The sequence below is a fragment of the Pogona vitticeps genome, chromosome 10 (assembly GCF_051106095.1).
Source record: "Pogona vitticeps strain Pit_001003342236 chromosome 10, PviZW2.1, whole genome shotgun sequence".
Lineage (NCBI taxonomy): Eukaryota > Metazoa > Chordata > Lepidosauria > Squamata > Agamidae > Pogona > Pogona vitticeps.
The window spans coordinates 24,636,049-24,656,639 of NC_135792.1; the positions used below are offsets into that span (position 1 = coordinate 24,636,049).

General features: G+C 43.0%; 1 protein-coding gene across 2 annotated transcripts in view; it reads right to left on the reverse strand.

The window, feature by feature from the left end:
* Window positions 1-2,206: 2,206 nt before the first annotated feature.
* PHAF1 (phagophore assembly factor 1) overlaps window positions 2,207-20,591 on the reverse strand; it is a 42,572-nt gene continuing 24,187 nt past the window's right edge. For both annotated transcript variants that reach the window (XM_020806134.3, XM_020806135.3), the window contains exons 7-17: window positions 20,486-20,580; window positions 20,213-20,310; window positions 18,732-18,844; window positions 17,403-17,536; window positions 16,386-16,469; window positions 15,711-15,793; window positions 14,417-14,460; window positions 7,194-7,237; window positions 6,304-6,362; window positions 5,143-5,215; window positions 2,207-4,683 (exon numbers count right to left, since the gene is read on the reverse strand). In XM_020806134.3, the coding sequence (XP_020661793.1) occupies window positions 4,594-4,683; window positions 5,143-5,215; window positions 6,304-6,362; window positions 7,194-7,237; window positions 14,417-14,460; window positions 15,711-15,793; window positions 16,386-16,469; window positions 17,403-17,536; window positions 18,732-18,844; window positions 20,213-20,310; window positions 20,486-20,580 (917 nt within the window). In that variant the 3' untranslated portion in view covers window positions 2,207-4,593. The remainder of the gene's footprint in view (window positions 4,684-5,142; window positions 5,216-6,303; window positions 6,363-7,193; window positions 7,238-14,416; window positions 14,461-15,710; window positions 15,794-16,385; window positions 16,470-17,402; window positions 17,537-18,731; window positions 18,845-20,212; window positions 20,311-20,485; window positions 20,581-20,591) is intronic.

A 20,591-nucleotide genomic window follows, 5' to 3' on the forward strand; every position in this document is an offset into this window, starting at 1 on the left:
GGCAGGAAAGGGTGAGCGTTTGGGGATAAAACAACGACAGAGTTGGGCTCTTTTAAAAACCATTTGCCGCCTTATCCACAGGATTATTTTTTCCTGCTCGGAAGAAAAAAAAAATTTCAAAAAGGGGATTGCCGGTAAAAGTGAGATTGGTAGGGCATTCTTTCAGTCCGCCTTTTTAGACAACATATTCTTTGATTTCTCATATTTCTGTCGAGCATGACCCTTTTTGGGCTAAACTAGCAACTAAAACCAGTTGTTCAACCCATTACATTCGTGTTTGTAAACCTTGTTGAAAATCCTGCAAGGTTTTCTCTAACCATGTGCCGTGAAGTCTATACTTATGGCAATCCTTTCCAAGGTTTTGCAGGCAGAGAATGACCAGAAGTGGTTCACCAGCCTCCTTCTTCTTGTGGGGGGGGGGTGCCCTGGGACAACAGTGCAGCTTGCCCAAGACCACCCAGGCTGGCTCTTCTCCCAGAAGGCTCAGGGATGAATGGATCGCCCAAACTCTGGCTCCATAGCCAGATGCCTAAGCCACTGAGCTATCCGGTCAGCACACGTTTCTTTATTCAAATCTTTTATCCTCCTCTCCTATTCAAAGGACTCAGCCATCCAGTCCCTTGCCCACCAAGAACTGGAGTATTGGTTATGGAAAAGACTCTACTGGTTTTCCTGAAAAAGCTATTTCTGTTTCAAAGCAGATGCTATGGTGGTGAGCACGTGCCAGACGGTTTAGCATTCATGGCCTGTTGCACATCTTGTTCGCTTATGTGACTTAACGGACTAAAGCCATCTTCAGAATTACAGGAGCATCGCGGCGATAAAATCTAACAAGCAACCATGTCTATCAGATGATGAGTGTATCTATACAACCATCATAGCCCCTTGAATCCATTTTTAATCATCACGGCTCCATCTTGAAGAATCTTGAAATCTGTTATTTGCTGAGGCTCTTATTTTCTGCTTGAGAACAATCCTGAAGTCCTCACCTACTAGAAGTCCCCAGATCCCTCAGGATGGATCCAGGGCGTTTAAAATGGTGTCATGCTAATATTAATTGGGCAAAGGTAGATTGTAGGAGATAATGACAGGCATCAATGAAGGCCGTGAGCACAGACTGTCTTAACTTTCAGTCCCTGTACAGAGAGTGGTTTTCAAAAAATTATATCTAGTTATGGCTATTGTTTCACTTACAACATTCATACACAGCTGTGTAAAGAGGGGAAAACTAGAACCCAATTTAAATAACAACAGCAATTAAAAAAGAAAAAAAAATCCTGTAGCCAAAAGTGGCATAATATACGACAGCAAAAGAAAAATGAGCACATATGTTTGAAGACTCCACTTTAACCTCAATGAGGTGGAGAGTCGCCAAGCAGATACATCCACTTACCTCTGTTTCTGCAGCACACAGAAGGTGTTTACAGAGTCGGTGGTCTCTGTCTTGTTTGATGGATGAGCTGTCATGCTTTCTCCTCCCCCCACCATCCATACTTTTCTCCCACATTTGTGATGTTGTTATGTGCTGTACAGTTGGCTCCAACTTACGATGACCCTGAATGAGCCATCTCCAAAATGTCCCATTGTCAACAGCCCTGAACAGCTCTTGCAAATTCAAGCCTGTGGCTTCCTTTAGTTGGCCAATCCATCTCATATTGGGTCTTCCTCTTTTCCTGTTCGAGGTGGATTCCGAAAAGGAAGAAGACCTGGAGATCATCTTGCAAATGTACGCCAGCTCCTGGAGTGCACCAAAGAATTTCAGAAGGCCAAGTCAGTGCTTTCTAGACTAGAGGAAAGCCTTTGACTGTGTGGATTGTCACGAACGATAGGTCGTTCTGAAAGAAATGGGTCTGTTCCTCAGCACTAACTAATTCACGATACCCCCACAAATATTACAGTTTTCCTAGACACCACGTGACCAAGCTGCCACACTAGAATCTAAAAGCAGGGTTCATCACAGCCTCTGAAGGGGTGGTGGATCTCAGCAGCTGTTCAGAATGGTGCAGTGCATAATCAATAAGGAAGGCGCTCAGTGGTAGATTCTGGGCTGGCCACTTTCTATGTTTTCGTCAACTCCCCCTGTGACTCAGAAGAGAGGATGGAGGCAGTTGGGGGGAAAACTGCAGACAGTGCCTTCAACTCCTCAGTCAAAGGGCAGGATATAAAAACATCACAATTAAGAACACAGCTACAGAAGACGCATTGCTAATTGCAAAATACATATAACCCAGCAACTGCATTTTAACAAGGCAGCAACTGGGTTTTGCTTTATTCGTCCTTTCGAAATGTACATGCTAGTTATGCATTTAGTATTTTGTATAATTTACAGGAAGGTTATGTAAAACAGAAACTGTATTAGACAGCAAAAACCGTACTGGGGAATTTTTCTCTGCAAGCACTGATTGTAGGAAAAACAGTACATTATGAGGGACCGAGAGGGACATCCAGGAAGGAAAGTAAACCGTACCGCTTTCCTCATTCTGCCCCATTAAAATTTTTCAGTGGAGCTTTCCTTTATTTTCCTCTTAAGTAAAACAGTATAGAATGTCACAGTATACAGGAAGACTAAACATCAAAAAGGAGGCCACGCGTACTCATCAGCACTTGCAAACACACCCACCCCAAAGCCCCACCATTCATCCCTGCTACTGGTCCAGAATTCAAAACTTGTCGTCAACACTCTCAAGACTTCTATTTCCCATTCATTGACAAACTATACAAGATTACACTGTACATGGAGTTAAAATTACAAAAAAAGTTCCCGTATTTACAAAAAAATCTGTACACACATTTGCAAAACTCACAAAAAGTCTATATTTATATGTATATTTTATATATATATATATATCTCTCTCACGAGTCGCTACATCGAAATATTAAAAACGGGATAAAATTATACATTTCTCTGCTCTCTCGCTCTCTCTCTCTGTTGTTTTAAAAAGGATTATTCTTCAAAGATGACTGAGACAAACAGACAGACAGACAACATTCCCCATAATAAGACTGATAAGAAAGATGCACACCTCCAGTTATTTCCCTGCTCGGGAGAATAAACCCTCTTGAACGGGTGAAAAAGCTGAAATCCTGTCTGGAGAAGGTGGAGAGGGAGGGGAAAAGGGCTGTGCAGTATAACTAGGTATGTACAGAAATGTTGAAACTAGATTCAGGATCTCTTTGGCTATTATTTTGGCATGATTTTGTTTTAAACAAAGAGATAGGGAGGAAAGAAGAGCCAGCGGTCTCCTCCATGTGCTACATAAATAACCACCTGAAGCTGAGCCTAAACCAGGACAGTGTTTTAGTGAAGCCTGCAAGGATGCCTGTCCCGCATTAAGGCCGGAAAACTTCCATTTCAAGCGGCTCAGCTTCGGTTCTCTGACTACCCTTCTCTACAGGACGAAGGAATTTCAATGCGACCCACAGTTGCAAGAGAAGGCAGCTGTGTGGATTCTTCCACAAACGAATTACTTCCCCGATTTTTAAGTACAAAGAAAAAAAAAGGTATCAAAAACCTTAAGAAAAATTCATAGGAATCATGTACTTGACTTTTTTTTCTCTTCATTCTGGAAACTGCACACACACATCTATATGTATACATGTATCTATAAAACACAAATCAGTTAACCAGGCATGGCAGAAAATAAGTTGCTTCAGCACGTCAAGTAAATATTAGTGCAGAAAAGGTGGGATTCCTTTCCCATGGTATAAATAAGCCTTATGCATGGGAAAAAAAATCAATAAAACCATTGCACCCCCCCCACTCACATCCAGTACACAGATGCTCCTCAGTGAAGATTTTAAAATGTTTGATCAAGTAATTAAAGTGTATGTAGTGCAAAAAGGTTACAACCAAGTCTAGTGCACATGCTGCTTTTGCGCTGATTTTCAACGTTAGACCAACATGTGGCGCCTGAAATCATGGACACGTATATAACATACTTGTCACATTTGGTACAATGTCCGAAGAAGCCACAGAATACCCATGTACTTTATTTTATATATACACCTATATATAAGTTCTCTGTGTGTGCCTAGAAACGCCCACACCCACACTGTTGTCTCTGTTTTAAAAAATAAAAACACATGACCAGCGTAACCAACACAGTTAACACGAACACAGACCGGGGAAAAATATATATATATATCTATATATCCAATACCTGCTTCCGGATGTGCCAAGTCTCAGGAAGTTTGTGCTTCTCAGTGGTGCAGTCATTTTGTGTCCCCTCTCACCTTCAGCCTGTCCTTCTTCCAGTTCAGGAAAAGGCAAGGCAGTCCATATTACATCCAGCCTCGTAGGGGGTAAGGAAAATCGGGAGGAGGAAAGCCAACCACGACAGGCCCCTAACTGCTTACCTCCACCACTCGTTCCATGTCCTGTGACCAACAAAGGAACGGACGCCCCCTCTTGTCCTATGCCCGAATGCCAAGAGACAGGGTGTTTTTATTCCCAACACACACACACACACACACACAAACACACACTCTCACATACACAAAAATCTCACCACACCGTGCTTTTCTATTTTGTAAGTGGCAGCAAATCAAGGCACGCTGTACTAATTTTGTCGCTTTTCCATCCTCTGATATTGCTCACTGGGGAAGATCTGACGTTTTCAGCGGGTTGCTGGGTCTTGCAGGGCCGTACAGAGTGACGGACGCGATGTGATTGTTCTGCATCACCTGGAGAAAGAGGCAGAAGGAACAGACAGGTCAAAGAGGTGGTCAAAAAGGTGATCAGCTAGAGTGTGCCAGCGTCATCCAACGGACTAAAGGCCTTTGATTGGCAGAACTCACACGAAAGTATCAGAGGGTTGGTTTGCTCAATAACTTCATAAGCATTAAAAGCTCACTTTCAGTGACCTTTATAATCCATGCATGTTGAACTGGTCCAACACATAGCACGCTATGGGACGTGCCCATTTTAAAAATTGAACCCGAAGGATGTGGAAGGGAAAAGGGAAAAAACAAACACTTCAAGTCATTAATGCAACAAAATGTTCAATATACATCACAGCTCTGCTCAGCTTAAAAATGTCATCATTCGGAAGAGGCACAAAAGCGGCAAGCACTTCGACCCATCAAAACACAACTCACGGCGCCCTCATTATTTTTTCAGCAAAATGCGCTGGCCTTCCTCACCTCGAAGATCATCCGCTGTAGCCCAAAACAAAACGTGGATCCAAAGGGATTTGTGTTGTTTGGAGAAGACGATCTAAAGAAAACAAAAAAAAAGAGGACTAAAAATACCAGAGGATAGGGTAGCTAGATAGTCCCTCAAAGTAGCATATATAACCAAGGATACAGTAGGACCCCCTTATCCTTGGGATTGGTATCCATGGTCTCGCTTATCCGCAGTCTGAAAATATTAAAAACATTTTAAAAAATAAACTAGAGATACATATTTTCACCATGTGTTTACCAGAACTGGCCACTAGAGGCAGCCAGAGACCACGAGATGTATTCTTATTGTTGAAGAATACATAGCATAATCTCTGGCTCACTCTAGTGGCCAGGTCTGGCAATACATGATGAAAATACTTTTCTCTAGATTTTTTTTTAAACCATGCTATATAGAGCTTTTGCTATTATCTGTAATTTTCAGCATTCATGGGGAGGGGGGCCTTGGAACCGATCCCCCACAGATACAGGGGTCTTATTGCATTCTTATCACACCCCCAGCTGAATCTTACAACACAGGGAGATACTTCTTAATGAGAATTGGTTTTCCTTAGCTAGGGTGGAAGAGTTATGTGTTTGCTACAAACCAGAACAAGGAACTACAGTAAAGAAGTACAATCAGCTTTGCTCAGATTGAGGCTCTTTAAATACGTCACCTTAGACCTCTCGTGATTCTCAGCCAACTGGCCAGAGGACGCGGGACGTTGTACTCTGAAAGATCTGGAGGACTTTGGGTTAGAAAACTCTGCCTCTTGACACTCAACAAGCCAAAATGGTGAAGGCACACAAGTCGTTTCTTCAGCCAAGGGCTTTCAGGTGTCCGCCATATACTCTGCCCTCTCAGCAGCCGTTAGCCCAGCAAGCTCTAAACTAAGGTTCCCAGGGTAGGGATCCCACTGTCTCCATGGTGTAATTAATGCAAAATGGAAACCTGCAGTAATATTGACTAATTTAGAACCTTCCCCCTTTCCACACAATCAAGGAACCTGCATTATCTATCATCTTTGTAGCGACGTAGCAGTATGAAACACTATCTTGTCTGGTCAAGATAATTAGGTCACTCTTTCCGGCCACAACCTGAAATTCCTATACCATCTCTCCCTAAACAGGGACAATCCTTACCTGTGAAGCACGACTGGTTTCTCTACGGGGTGTCCTAGCAGATCCTGAATACTGTCCCACTGTAAACACACAGGAAAAAAATTCTTAGAAATTGGAGGAGGTGGGTTGGTGCATTTTGCCTCTGGAATTCAAATACAACGTATGGCTTTTAATTCTGGTCTAGCTCGTGGTTACAAGGAACTTTGGTGTGGTCTTTGTTTCTGGAATGCCGTCTTTGGAGATGCTCGCCAACCTTTCTGGCTTTGTCCTGCGACACAACAACCTTGTCCGTTTCTGGTACCTTTTGGAACTGAATTTGAACTTTGTGACATCCTTCCTCAACACGGACGGTGCATCTGGATGTGCTAAACTATAATGTAGAGCCCTAACCACCACAGCCAAGGGGACCTGGAGCCTGATGCTCAGTCACAAAGGGCTAAAATAATTTGCTTTGTTCAAATTCACACAATGGTCATAGTGCAACTTTCCCGTAATGCCTTTCTATCCTTTTCAATTGCTTGAATTAGTTTGTAGATCACCCAGAAAAAGGTAGTTTCCTAAATAAATGGATTTGGAACAGAGATTGGCATGAACCACCCCTTTGGCAGTTCATCTTTCGAACAAATAGTTATTTGGCAGTTCCCAGCCTTGGGTCACCTCTTCTCTCGGTAAAATGGAATATCCCCTACCAAACATATAGAACTTAAATGGAGTTTGCATTATTAAGAGTGTCACAAACGGGCATGTTATCCTTTCAGATCAGAAAAGATTAACATGCAAATTACTCATTAACTCCTTGAACTCAAATAGCCAACAATTCACCTACAAGGGGTACTGATTCGCTTGAAGGCTCCACTTGTGGGATGACCAATAAATCCATTCTATTAAACACCTCTTTAGTTCAGCCTTACCTTGCTGTACGTGGTACACGTTTCTGTCTGCAAGTCGGTGCTCTCTGTTTAAAGCAAGAACAGAAGGGCATCTTCAGTAAGGCCAACTGTTGACCAAAAGTTGACCAGTCTCAGTCAAACAGACTGAACTGCCCCCCCCCCCCAATTCGATGGATTTAGCTTCCAAATAAAAACTTTAATAAAACAATAAAAGATCAAGCTTTCAACAAGAAACCACGTTCCGCCATCTTCAGAATACAAACAGCATAACGGACGACATTGCATTCGGTCATATAAGCTCAATGTGATGACATCACAAAACGTGCATTTATCTGTTACATGTTTATCCCCCTTTGTCTTCGAGGTGGCCTACATGGCCGTCCTCACCGCGTTATCCTCAAAACAGTCTTGTGAGGTGGGTCAGGCTGAAGGCCCCAGGGTGACCTCCCCAGGGAGTCTTACACCTCTATGGAAGCTAGAAGTGGGATTCCTCAGATACCAAGCCAACTCCCTGAGCAGGATGCCTGATCACATCCCATGCCACTCAATAACCAATACCTCTTTCGCACCAAGAGCACGTTAGGGGCTGCACATCATGTATCAGCAACATGGGGGCAGCTCATAAAGCTCATGAGGGTATTTTTGGATCCATGTTTGCTGTGCTGCTGCTCAATTATTTATTTATTTTATTTTATTTTATTTTATTTATACCCCAGCCATCTGGTCTTGCAACCACTCTAGGCGGCTGAGATACATGGTCTTGAACCTGTCCCCCTAAGTGCATAACAGTAAGAATGACTCGCGGTCATAAGAGCTGACCTCCTATACTTGTTTTAAAATAGTTCCCGCACCTTTCATTTACACATTGAGATCCTACGTCTGCTGGCTGGGGGTCCCGGAACAAAACCCAGAGCGAATCTCAGTAATAAAATAACAAAACTTGATTGCCTTCAAAAGGAGACAGTCATCAGCACACAGTAGATATGCAAAGTGGGTCCCTCCAAATAAACAGTTACTCTTTTATAGTTCTAAGTGGAAATTTTCAAAGTAAACAACCAAACGCGTGCATACAATAGGCTGAAAAATCAATATTGCAAGAACAAAGCAGCTTTCTCTGATAGGCTGTTTAAACTCTGTGAGAAGTAAATGCTTTATCCATTATAACACCTCTGTTTGACCTGATCTAGTAAATACAAACTTCCATATCTGCTCTAACATCCAATTATGGACATTTACGTATCACTTCAACGCTCTCGCTCTCTCCTTAATCACCTGCATAAACACATAAGAACAATGAAGAACGTATGCAGAATCCGTGCATAAATGGTGTGCTATTCTCAAGAAGAGGTTGCAGGACTCCGTCATTCTCATCACAGGCCTTTCATTTTAAAATAGTTGCCATACCTTTCATTTACACATTGAGATCCTACGTTTGCTGGGAGTAAAAGCAATTGGCAAAAACTACCTGGATGTTTTATGTGTGGGGAAATTAATTTTCAGGAGCTCAGAAAAACACAGGGAGTGCAATACTTTACTGACTGGGGAACTCAGCTTTCCCTTGAATATTGCATGTTTCTAACCCTTATGACAGTAAGGAGAAGAATGCAAGTAGGCTGACAGCGCCTGGGGAGCTCCCATAAACCAGAGGAGCGGCCAAATTAAAACTCTGAGTGGTGGCAGGGATGGTATCCACTGATAGCATAATCAGAAGGGGGAAAAAAAGATTACACAGAATAGGAAACAAAGTTGAATAAGCTGCAGAACAGCAAGCCTAAGGCAAATCACTGAGTTTATCCATGCTTGCACAATTCACCCTGTTTCTTGACCTACAACCTGGGTTGGCTGGACACGGCATTTTAAGTTTTAGCAGAACATATACATACAGGCAGGGCAAACGGCAGATGAATCTGCAAGGAGCCGGATGGGGGAGAATGGGGACGTGGGGAGTGTGAGAAAAAGTGACCGAAATGCAAACAAAGGATCCTCCACCGAAGGAAAAGAGGAACTAAGTGGATTTGGGAAGAAACAGGAACAAGATGAAACCAAGAGAGGAAATATGGCCTGAAGAAGCATATGATGAGGAGGATTTTGTGGCTGCAGATTTTAATAACTGATCTACGTTGCCTCCCAAGTAGTTCCTCACTCTTTCAAAAAGTAGTGGTAACACACCTACGCAATCACAAGGAGCATAAAAGAACAAGAGAGGTAAAGGTAAAGGTTCCCCTTGACAGTTTTTGTCCAGTCGTGTTCGACTCTAGGGGGCGGTGCTCATCCCCGTTTCCAAACCATAGAGCCAGCGTTTGTCCGAAGACAATCTTTCCGTGGTCACATGGCCAGTGCGACTTAGACACGGAACGCTGTTACCTTCCCATCGAGATGGTCCCTATTTATCTACTCGCATTTGCATGCTTTCGAACCGCTAGGTTGGTGGGAGCTGGGACAGGCGACGGGAGCTCACTCTGTTGCATGGATTCGATCTTACGACTGCTTGGTCTTCTGACCCTGCAGCACAGGCTTCTGCGGTTTAGCCCACAGCGCCACCACGTCTCAGAAAAGAACAGACTGATATTTTATCTCAAGGCAAGTCAACATAAAGATCATTCTTGGACCTGTAAGGAAAGGGACTGGCCGGACCTCCGGATGTTAGAGGACACCAAATCCTTTACCGCTGGCTGTACGAGTCAGAACTGAGGGGGATTCTGGCCCAGGAACCCCAAAGATCATAACAGCTGCCTTACTCAGCTTTCCAACGAGCCAGGAATTAATTAGAGCTTTTCTGCCCTCTAGGGTTAATAAATTTCCACGAAATCTGCTTTGAAGTAAGAAACTGCAGAAGGACAAAAATATCGATATGAGAGAATTTGAAACACTGTTTGGGAGCTATGGGGGGGGGAAGATAAAAAGACACAGAACTCTGTCTTCTCTTTCTGTGTTTTTCCACTCAAGTTGTCTGTAACAGGTTTATTTACTTACACAGCTGGTCAATGGTAGCAAAACAGAAATGGGAGTGGTTACAATGACATTTAGAGAAAGGATTATTTCTATATGCCACTGACTATCTCCATGAATAAGTGAAAGCCGGAAAGCGCATCTACACCCCTGTGTGTTTAGATCCTCTGTTAACCCTCAATCCAGATACTTTTTAAGACAGGATCTGAAGGGAAAGTTGGTTTTTAAATATTTGTATACGATAGCTTCAAATTCTAATGGCTATCTTTTTAATTCTTAGTTATTTTTAAACATTGCCTTAAGAAAGGGAGGATAACAGATAGGTAGAGAGGGAGGCAAGCAGATGTAAAGGCTGCTTTTTCTTTCTATCCAGACGCTGTTGGGATTCCAAGCCCCATCAGCCACGGCTAGCACGGCCAGTGGCAACAGATGATAGGGGGGCTCTGTGGCCTTCCAGCGGTGGGTCGGATTCTAACCCTCTGAAGTGCTGACGTTCATTGCTTTTTCCTCCCCTGCTCAAATTGTTTGAGCAATTTGAAACTGACGATACAGTCATAATTTTTTGCCACGATACATCTCTAAGCCCCATTGCCCCCTGTGGCTTGAAATTACTGTGTGTGTGTGGTTTTTTTTAAATTACTGGCAACCATGTAAAGTCATAATTCATTCCCACTAGTATTTGTTTGACAGTTGACAGTTGGTCAAGATGGCGGCGCAAGCACTTGCAGCGGGTTGTGACGAAGCAGCAGCTGGGAAGAAGAAGCTGTTGTGGGAGTCTGTGTGTCAGACAGGGTACTTCTGTGTGTCAGAGTACCAACCTGATAGGTTCAGGTGTCTGTTGGTTAGCCAGAACTGATAGGTTCAGGGTCTGTGCTTCAAGTTAAGGGTTCTGGGTGAACCAAACTGTATGCTTGTGTGTGTGAGAATAAGCCACGTTACTTTATTTTATTCACCTGATTGTTTTATTTACCCTGTTTGTATTTAAAATAAACCTTATTCTTTTGTTGTTTAAAAATCCATCCCTGGTCTGTGTGACTTATTATAGGGAATGGTTGGTGGCAGCTTAGTAACTGTGTGATAGATCCCAGTAGGTCTGGGTTTGTCACATTGATTGCAGCGGCTAGGCATTCCAGAGATCGGCCCTTATTACGGACTCTACATGCTCAGGCACAAGTAATTTACAGTCGACAAGAATTATTATCTATTGGCAGAGAAGGTTACAACTTTGAATCGACGGTCTCAACTTACAACATCCCAGCTGAGCTTTTAAGACAGCCTGCATATCCGGGGGTTACTCCCCCTGCTCTCCCTGTCAGGAAGAAAAGAGCACGGAGAAAACGCAAGCAGAAAAGAGGTTGCAGGGCCGGTCTACGAGTGAGGTTAGGCAAAAATCCTCACAAGCCTGCATTGCCAAGTCTTTTTGTCTCAAATGTTAGATCTCTACCCAACAAGATTGAGGAGCTGGAACTTACTATCTCCCTACAGAAAAATATTCGAGACTGTTGCGTTATGATCTTTACAGAGACATGGCTTGACTCTTCCATCCCAGGGGAGGTAATTGAACTACAAGGACGCAGAGTACATCGAGCAGACAGATCTGTTGAATCTGGGAAGAGCAGAGGTGGAGGGGTTTGTGTTTACACAAACGATAATTGGAGCACAGATGTTAAAATACTGGACATTCACTGTTCTCCTGATTTGGAGTATTTGGCAGTGAAATGCCGCCCCTTTTACCTGCCTCGTGAGTTTAATGTTATTATAATAACAGCAGTATATATACCTCCTGATGCTAACACAACCACAGCTTTGAGTTGTTTGTTAACTGCTATCAGCAAACAGCAGCAGGCCTACCCAGATGGAGTGCTGGTGGTAGCAGGTGATTTCAATCAAGCCAATTTAAAGACCGTCCTCCCTAACTTTTATCAGTATGTGGACTGTCCCACTAGAGGGGAAAATACCTTGGATCAGGTATATAGTAACATCATACATGGATATAAGACGAAGCAATTGCCTAGCTTGGGACAGTCAGATCATATATCTCTTTTTTTGATTCCATCATACAGACCTCTTGTTAAAAGAATCAGACCATCAATTAGAGAAATACAAGTGTGGCCAGTGGATGCATCTGAGCAACTTCAAGATTGCTTTAGGAGCACTGATTGGGCACTGTTTGAGGAGGACAATGTTGATACTTATGCCTCAACAGTACTGTTTTATATCAAAAGCTGCATCAATGTTGTTACTACTACCAGACAAGTACGAGTGTTTTCTAATAACAAGCCTTGGCTAAATAGAGAAGTGCGCCTTTTATTAAAAGCCAGAAATGCTGCTTTTCATTCTGGTGATGAACTACAGTACAGAGAGGCTAGAGCTAAACTGAAAAGGGGCATTAGGGATGCCAAAGCTATGTACAGCCAGAGAATTGAACAACACCTTGAAAGTTCTGACACTCGCCGAGTGTGGCACGGCCTAAGACAAATCACTGGTCAGAGTAACAAAAACAGTCTGTGTAGCAGCAGTGATTTTTTGGCTGAGCAGTTAAATCAATTTTTCAGCCGTTTTGAGGTGGAAACAGGAACAACCATTATTCCAGCACCTACTGTCTATAATACATCACTAGAATCTACCATCAACAGACAACCACTAGTACTGCAGATTTCAGATGTGAGACGCGCTTTCCAGAATATTAATGTTCGAAAGGCAGCTGGACCAGATGGAATCATGGGACGAGTTATTAGGGGCTGTGCTGCAGAATTAGCTGGAGTTTTTACGGATATTTTCAATCTATCCTTGTTGCAGTGTTCAGTCCCCACTTGCCTGAAGACATCTATTATAGTGCCAGTCCCCAAGCAGTCAGCTGTGGTATCTCTCAATGATTACAGACCAGTAGCTTTAACATCTGTTGTTATGAAATGTTTTGAGAGATTGGTGCTGGATTACATTAAGGCTAGTCTTCCACCTTCTTTGGACCCATGGCAATTTGCATACAGGAAAAATAGATCTACTGATGATGCTGTGTCCATTGTACTCCATACTGTATTGAGCCACTTAGAACATCAGGGAACTTATGCGAGGCTGTTGTTTGTGGATTATAGCTCTGCTTTTAATACCATTCTACCAAATAGGTTGTTTTTTAAAATGATCAACCTGGGATTACCTCAGGAGATCTGCATGTGGATAAAGGATTTTCTGACAGATAGGCCACAGTCAGTAAGGATGGGATCTCACCATTCTTCTACCCTGGTACTAAGTACAGGAGCTCCCCAGGGCTGCGTGCTAAGTCCCTTCCTCTATTCCCTGTACACACATGATTGCACCCCACTGTATAACACCAATGCAATTATTAAATTTGCGGATGATACGACAGTGGTGGGGCTCATAAATAAGAACAATGAGTCTGCTTATAGAAAGGAAGTACAAAGGTTGATACTTTGGTGTAAAGAAAATCATCTCACACTTAACATCAAAAAAACTAAAGAACTCATAATTGATTTTAGGAGGAAGAGATATGTACATTTACCACTGTACATAAACGGTGAGGAAGTGGAGAGAGTTGGTAGTTTTAAATTTCTGGGTACTTACATCTCAGAGGACCTCTCATGGACTATAAATGCCAACATGCTAATGAAGAAGGCACAGAAGAGGCTGTATTTCCTGAGAATGCTCGGCAAGTTAAATTTATCTCAGCATTTGCTTCTGTCATACTATCGTAGCACCATTGAGAGTGTCCTAACCTATGGCATTCTGGCATGGTTTGGGAGTAGCTCTGTAGCGGACAAAAAAGCTCTACAGAGAACCATTAAAATTGCCCAGAATATCATCGGGCTCCAGCTACCAACCCTGGATGACATCTTCACATCCCGCTGTCTAAGGAAATCACATAGCATCCTGAGAGACTCTTCCCATCCTGCTTATAACTTTTTTGAACTGTTACCATCTGGCAGAAGATATAGAACAATTAAGACTCGGACCACACGTTTTCTCAATAGTTTTTATCCCAGAGCTATAATTGCAATTAATAATGAGCTTAAAGACCACCAGTAGTGAATAATTAGTTGGACTGTGTAACTTGGCCTGCGGTGTAGATGTTTGTATTTTTAGTGGGGGACTTTTAGTGGGTGGGGAGTGTTTGGGAATTTTATGTGTGTGCATGTGTCTGGTCTCTGGGTGTCTGTGAATTTCGTTGTATGTGTATATACTTACAATGACAATAAATTATTATTATTATTATTATTATTATTATTTCCATTTCTAAGAAGTTCCAGAACACAATTAGCGGCACGTCTCTTTCTTACCTCGTTTAATGGCTAGTGGAATCTTGAATTCGCAACGGTGATAACTGCGAACAATGAAATGATAGAATTAGTAGGAGAAAGCACGCGCTTTAAGAGATTCTGTATTCTTCCAAGGCAGTCCAAGTCTAAGTGCAACATTTTCCACCATGAAACCATCAAGTGTGTCCAGGCGCAGAGATAATGGTGTGCCCGTAGAGGACACGGCTTTTCTTTGAATATCTACAATATTTGGCATGAAAGCTCATTGTTTCATCAGCAAGGCCAGATCAAAATAATATCGGATTCTGAAAGAGCGCTGGAAGCAGACACTTGTCTGATTCAGAGCAACGACACCTCAGCTTCTGAAATGCACAAGATCTGGGGCTTTGCCCTTCTTCCGCACAAGTTAAATTAAGAAGCCTCTCTTTAACTGTCTTCATAGGCATCCTTGAGTCTCGAGAGACTTATGGTAACATGCTCTGTATCGAGAAGTGTCCTCTCCAGAGCATGAAGCCCGGGTAAGGTAATATGGAGGATAGGCTGTTACCCAAGCAGCAGATCCCCCCTCTCCACCTTGCTGAAATGGTCCAATGGAAAGGCAAGAGTCAATACAACTGGTTCCAGTGACGTCGCAGGAGTTGGCAGAACAACATGAACTGTCTTCAGGACTCCAGCTCCGGATTTTGCCTCTAGGTTAACTCCTGAAGCCTTTTCCATGAGTGGATATAGCCACAAGGCAGTGGAGGTTTGAAATCAGAGTTTTCCTTCTCCTAGATGGGTTGCCTTCCATGGCTGACCAGCCCCACCTACCCAGCCTACTCTTTAATAGTGCGGAAGTCTGATCCGACCCTTAAAACTTTCCTGCCTCCCAGGTGTATGCAGTGCTTTCCTTAACCGTGCAGGAACAAGAAAATAATAATTCAGCTTTAAACGGTGACTTAATAGGCTGTTCTCCCTCTTCAGGTGGTTCTTGGGCCCAAATGCCCAGAAACTTTCACACCCAGCAGTGCTGGCCAAGATTTATGGGAGTTGTAGTCCAAGAACATCTGGAAACCCAAGGCTGGGAACCACTGTTCTATTATATGGCACGGAATTTGACATACAAGAAGTTTGACATTTGCTTTCTAGAAAATGCCCCCGCATGAGCCACCGAGGAAATGACAAAGAACCAGAAACCAACTAGACAGGGCTTCTTTTTAACTGAGAGACAGCCACCCTCCCACCTATTTTCTTCGCTCTTTCATATGTAACCGTGACCACAACATTTCCCAAACGGCCGCTGACGGCTGGGCCACACAGCCCTCTCTCTACTCACATGTTGAAGTTGTAATGGCCAGGGTAATTTGTGTGCAGAACGAATTTCTTCACTTTGTGGGTATTTGCATCGAAAAGGATATCCTGGGGGGAGGGGGATAGCAGGGAAAGGGGGGGGGAGAAACGAAGTGAGTCAGCACTAAATTAAAACAGCCAAACGACACCCCGGGGATCAGCAGGAAGTCTCATGTGTACAAGCCGGATCACGCTCCTTAGAGCAATTAGTTCAGGACTTGCTTTCCTTTGGAAGCAAGCGAAGAAAATGTTGTGCCACAACCATGGCAAAAGCTAATATTGTTGGAAACGGTTTCTGTTTAATTAATTAGAGCACGGCTTCTTCCTCCCCCCCCCCATGACTGTTTAATAAAACAAGCAATAATGCCGTCTTCCTCCAGATTGCTCCTGAGGCTAAAGAACCAAGATTTCATTTTGCAAACACAGAATAACCAACAGACAGAACGGGCCCAAGGAGACCCCGATGGTGCAGCAGGATCATTAACGAAACGGGCACACCGAAAAAGTTATGGATCAAATATCGTAGTAATGGATCACTGGAGGATTTCGGCAAACCTTGTTCCCAAAACTGCTGAGGGAAGGATGAGGAAAATTGTGCGCAGAGAGAAGCAAACGGGGGCAGCTTCTCTCCCAACGAATTTGGGCAAAGCTTGTAACTCACCACTCCGAGGGTGAAGTAGTTGAAGAAGTAGTCATTGCACTTTGAAGATACCTGCTTGTGTGGGGAGGGCGAATGGATTTTCATCTGCAAAATAAAAAATAAAACCATTCCACAGAGTAAGCAAAACTCTCTGACCGGAAAAGACGAGAGACGACGTGGGGAAAACGAGAAACGACAGCTCTTGTTTGGAAATAAACGGAGCTGTGCTTCGTAAGCATTGCAAAATTTACTGGATAGATTTCGCCATCATGATTAGCTAGTTTTGTTTTGTTTTAATTTCCACGGATCCGCCCTAAGCACGATGAAGTCTGGACCCAGCCAATGGGGAAATGAACTTCTGGCACTGGGTCGAGGAAAATCGAGTTGCATCATTTGAAAGCCTCTGAAAGGATCGTGTTCCCCTTTCCCTAATCTTTAATTCAGAACTCCCGAAGATTCCCTCAGTCTGTACTCTTCTTGGCCCCATCTCTTCCTCTCTGAAAATGGTCCTCTTTCCTTCTCCCTTTTTAACTTTCCATAAATTAAAACCTTAAGGAACTGAGGCTGGGCGGCATATAAGTTAAATAAATAAATAAATAAATGATGTTCCTCCAATCACATCATGACGATTATAATAATAACACTAACAACAGCAGGAATGTTACTAATACTAATCGCTGACAGAGGAAGAAAGCCGCTCGGGGGGGGGGGAAAGCTTTCTCTCTGACATATTCGTTTTCTTGGTGGGGGAAAACAAACCTTGAGATGGGACATCCCATCGCCCGAGCCTTCCTGCAAAGTCTGAAGTGGAACTGTCCCTAAATCAATTTATTCTGCTGCTTGGGTCAAACTGTGCTACACAGTAAAGAGGACTCCAACGTTGAGAGACCAAAGAGGCAAGATTATACTGGGTTTCGGCACACAGGGAAGCAGAGAGGCGCTGGAAGGGTGAAAGTTACTGAATAATTCAAATATCCGAACAGGCCAAAAACTGTAAACAGAGATTGTATCAGCGTGTTGGTTTTCATTTTGTCTCACCTTATCTTCTGACTTGTAGAAAACTTTATGAGGGGATCCCAAAGTGCTCAGAACATCTTGGCACGAATCACCAAAATACACGCAGCGCTCGAATACCCGCATCTTGGCATCGGCTAATACACCTGGGCCAGAAGCTAAAGAACAGAAGAACACAGAGACAGATTGTTCTGGACTGAGTATTTCAGTGGCCCAAGATCTTGATCAGATTTTGGCTGAATAGCTCACTGGTTTAGGTGCCAGAGGTTGGGAGTTCCCATTCTCCCCCCCCCCCCCCCACTGCATATCTCCTGGGAGAAGAGCCAGCCTGGGTCACCTTGGACAAGCTGCACTGTCTCAGAAGAAGGGGATAGGAAACGGCTTCTCTCTATCTGCCTGTTCTGGTCTGACACAACCTTACGATTTCCCTAATGTGGGGGCAGCAAGTTAAATGCAAGACACATTTTCTGTATCCAGAAGGACTGGGTTGATTTGGATTTCGCTGAACGTTTGCCTTTGCTGCAAATTTCTGATTCTAATCATTCTGCTGTGTGTTTTAGGGTGTCACTCTAAAAAAATGCGGAGCTGCGTTTCGGTTATACATGTGCACGCATGCGTGTGTTAACACTGGCTAAAATCCAGTCGTGAAGTCACAACTAGAGCAGGCCCGCTGCATCCATGATGGTTGGGTGAGCCAGCTCCTCTCTATGTTCTGCCAAATCAACCGGACGGTGTTCCCCAACCTTGCATAACCCAAGTGTTCTTGGACTGCAACTCCCAGAAATCCCAGCCAGCACAGATGGTGGTGAAGGCTTCTGGGGGCGGCGGTCCAAGAACACAGGGTGACCCCAAAGTGAGGAAACACTGCAACAGGTCTACTCTAGTGGTGACGACTGGATTTCAACCAAAGTCTTACAACATCCCGGGCGTAAGCAAGTTGCATTAACTAGTCACTACCTTACGACTATATTTTTAAGCACAATGGTTATCTTTTCATGCTGATGGTTGATGGCTAGCATGAACAGAAAAATTAATCTACTGTAGTCATACACGGCTGTGTTTAAATCTTGGATATCCCAGTGCCGCATGTAAATACGAGCAGGCTGCGCGGGGGAGTGTGTGTGTATGTCCCCCCCGTCTCCTCCATCTAATGGTTTAAGTTAATTGCAACAGTTCTTGCTAACCACAGTTTAGACTCTGAGCCAGAGTTTCTGTTCCAGAGGTATAGAAAACCATGGCTTCCATAAGCTGCCCTCCTGTTTTGTCTTTTCTACTGGAAGCCACATCCACCTCTGTGCCTTTGAAAAGTTAACCGCAGCTTAAATATTTCCACTTAGTCAATACGCCAAGTACCTGCAGTGAGTAAGCGAAGCCGTAGACCGGAAGGTCCGGCTCCATCTCGCAGAACATCAACGTTCTCCGCATATACATTTCCCAGGAAACAGCTGAGGGGCATCACAGGAGCCCTGAAACAGTAAGATCATAATGCAGGAACAGCAAAAGAAGGGAGCAGAGAAACAAACCGTTTCCTATTTACTGTATTTTTCGCACTATAAGACACACTTTTTTCCCACAAACCAGGGGGGTGGAAAGTCTGTGCGTCTTATGGAGCAAAGAAAACAGATTATTTTTTCCTGCTTTCTTCTCCTAAAAATTTGGTGCATCTTATGGAGCAAAAAATACAGTACTTCCTAGGCTTACGTTGTCAATGCAACATATGCAAGGAAGGGTAACACAGATGATGGTCAGACCAACATGATTTGGCTTGGAAAAGAATGTACCAGCTACTAAATCTGTCCCTACGAAAAGATAAATAATAATGCGCCATGAAAATAAAACTCCCCACTGTTTATTAAGCCTTTCACTGAATTACACAAATATATACATTTATTTATTAGTTTTATTTTGGCGCACAACATTAAAATTCACACAGTTTAAAAACAGAGTAAGTTAAATATTAAAAGATAAATTAAACAATATATGATTTAAAATACAATTAAATTTATGCGTGTGTGTGTGTATACGCTATGCATTTATTAACCAATATATATATGCAGCTGTCCACAGGCTCTTTTATATATATATATAGAGAGAGAGAGGCGCAAACACTGTTATCTTAAATAACTCAGAGCTCTGCATTAGAAACACAGAAACTGAATTCCCTGAAGAGGCTTAAGCACAAACGGAGAGAAGTGACTTTAAAAAGTCTTTGTCTTAAATATATTAATAGTAATGCACATTTTCAGCTTATACTTTTCTAACCATAACTCAACTGCATTTCTGTATCAGTTTGTGATTTCTTTAAATCTCACAATTTTTTTAAATGTTTCTGTGTACACTTCTCAAAATGCACACATTTTTGCAAACAGACATCCCTGATATGATGTTTGTTTTGTCCCTAGTTTTCAGTAATATCTGCATTTTTCAGCACATTATCCTCAAAAATTACCATTTTATGTGCATCTGCTGATGAGAGAACTGCCGTGTAAAATGTGAAGAAGTGCAAACGCTGGGCATTTACCTGCAATCGGTCCAAGAAGCACAAATTACCGTATTTTTCGCACCATAAGACGCACTTTTTTCCCACAAAACGGGGGGGGGGGGTGGAAAGTCTGTGCGTCTTATGGAGCGAAGAAAACAGAATATATTTTCCTGTTTTCTTCTCCTAAAAAATTGGTGCGTCTTATGGAGCGAAAAATACAGTAGGTAGTTTGATGTTAAAATGTGATTCCCCCAGTTTTCTTCACTGTTCTGAATGGACAATTATGTGCAGGCAGGAAGCGAGGAGAGCAAAAAGCATGCTATGTATCTTCCAGAACACAAGATTTACTCACTTGGTGTCCTGCAGACTGTTTCCACTGTAGATGAACATGCGTTTCACAGTTGCGCCATGGGGAATTTGCAGAGAAGCTAAGCCATGGGCAAAGTTTGGCTATGCAAAAAATAAAAACAAGGTTATTTTGACTTCTGAAGCATGTAAGTTTGCATAAACAAAAATGCAACGACCAGAATTCCTGTCGCTCTATGCAGATGGAAATGATTTACTAAGATCCTCGAAATCCAGCAACTATTTAGCTATGTACTTATTAACCAAGAAGACGTCTAACCTCATATTTTGGAGTTTCAGTCCACGAGTCCAGCTGAAAAGAAAAAGACAGTCCTCTGAAGTTGAGGTGGAAAAGTTGCTCGGCAGAGTTGTACACTGGAGAAAGA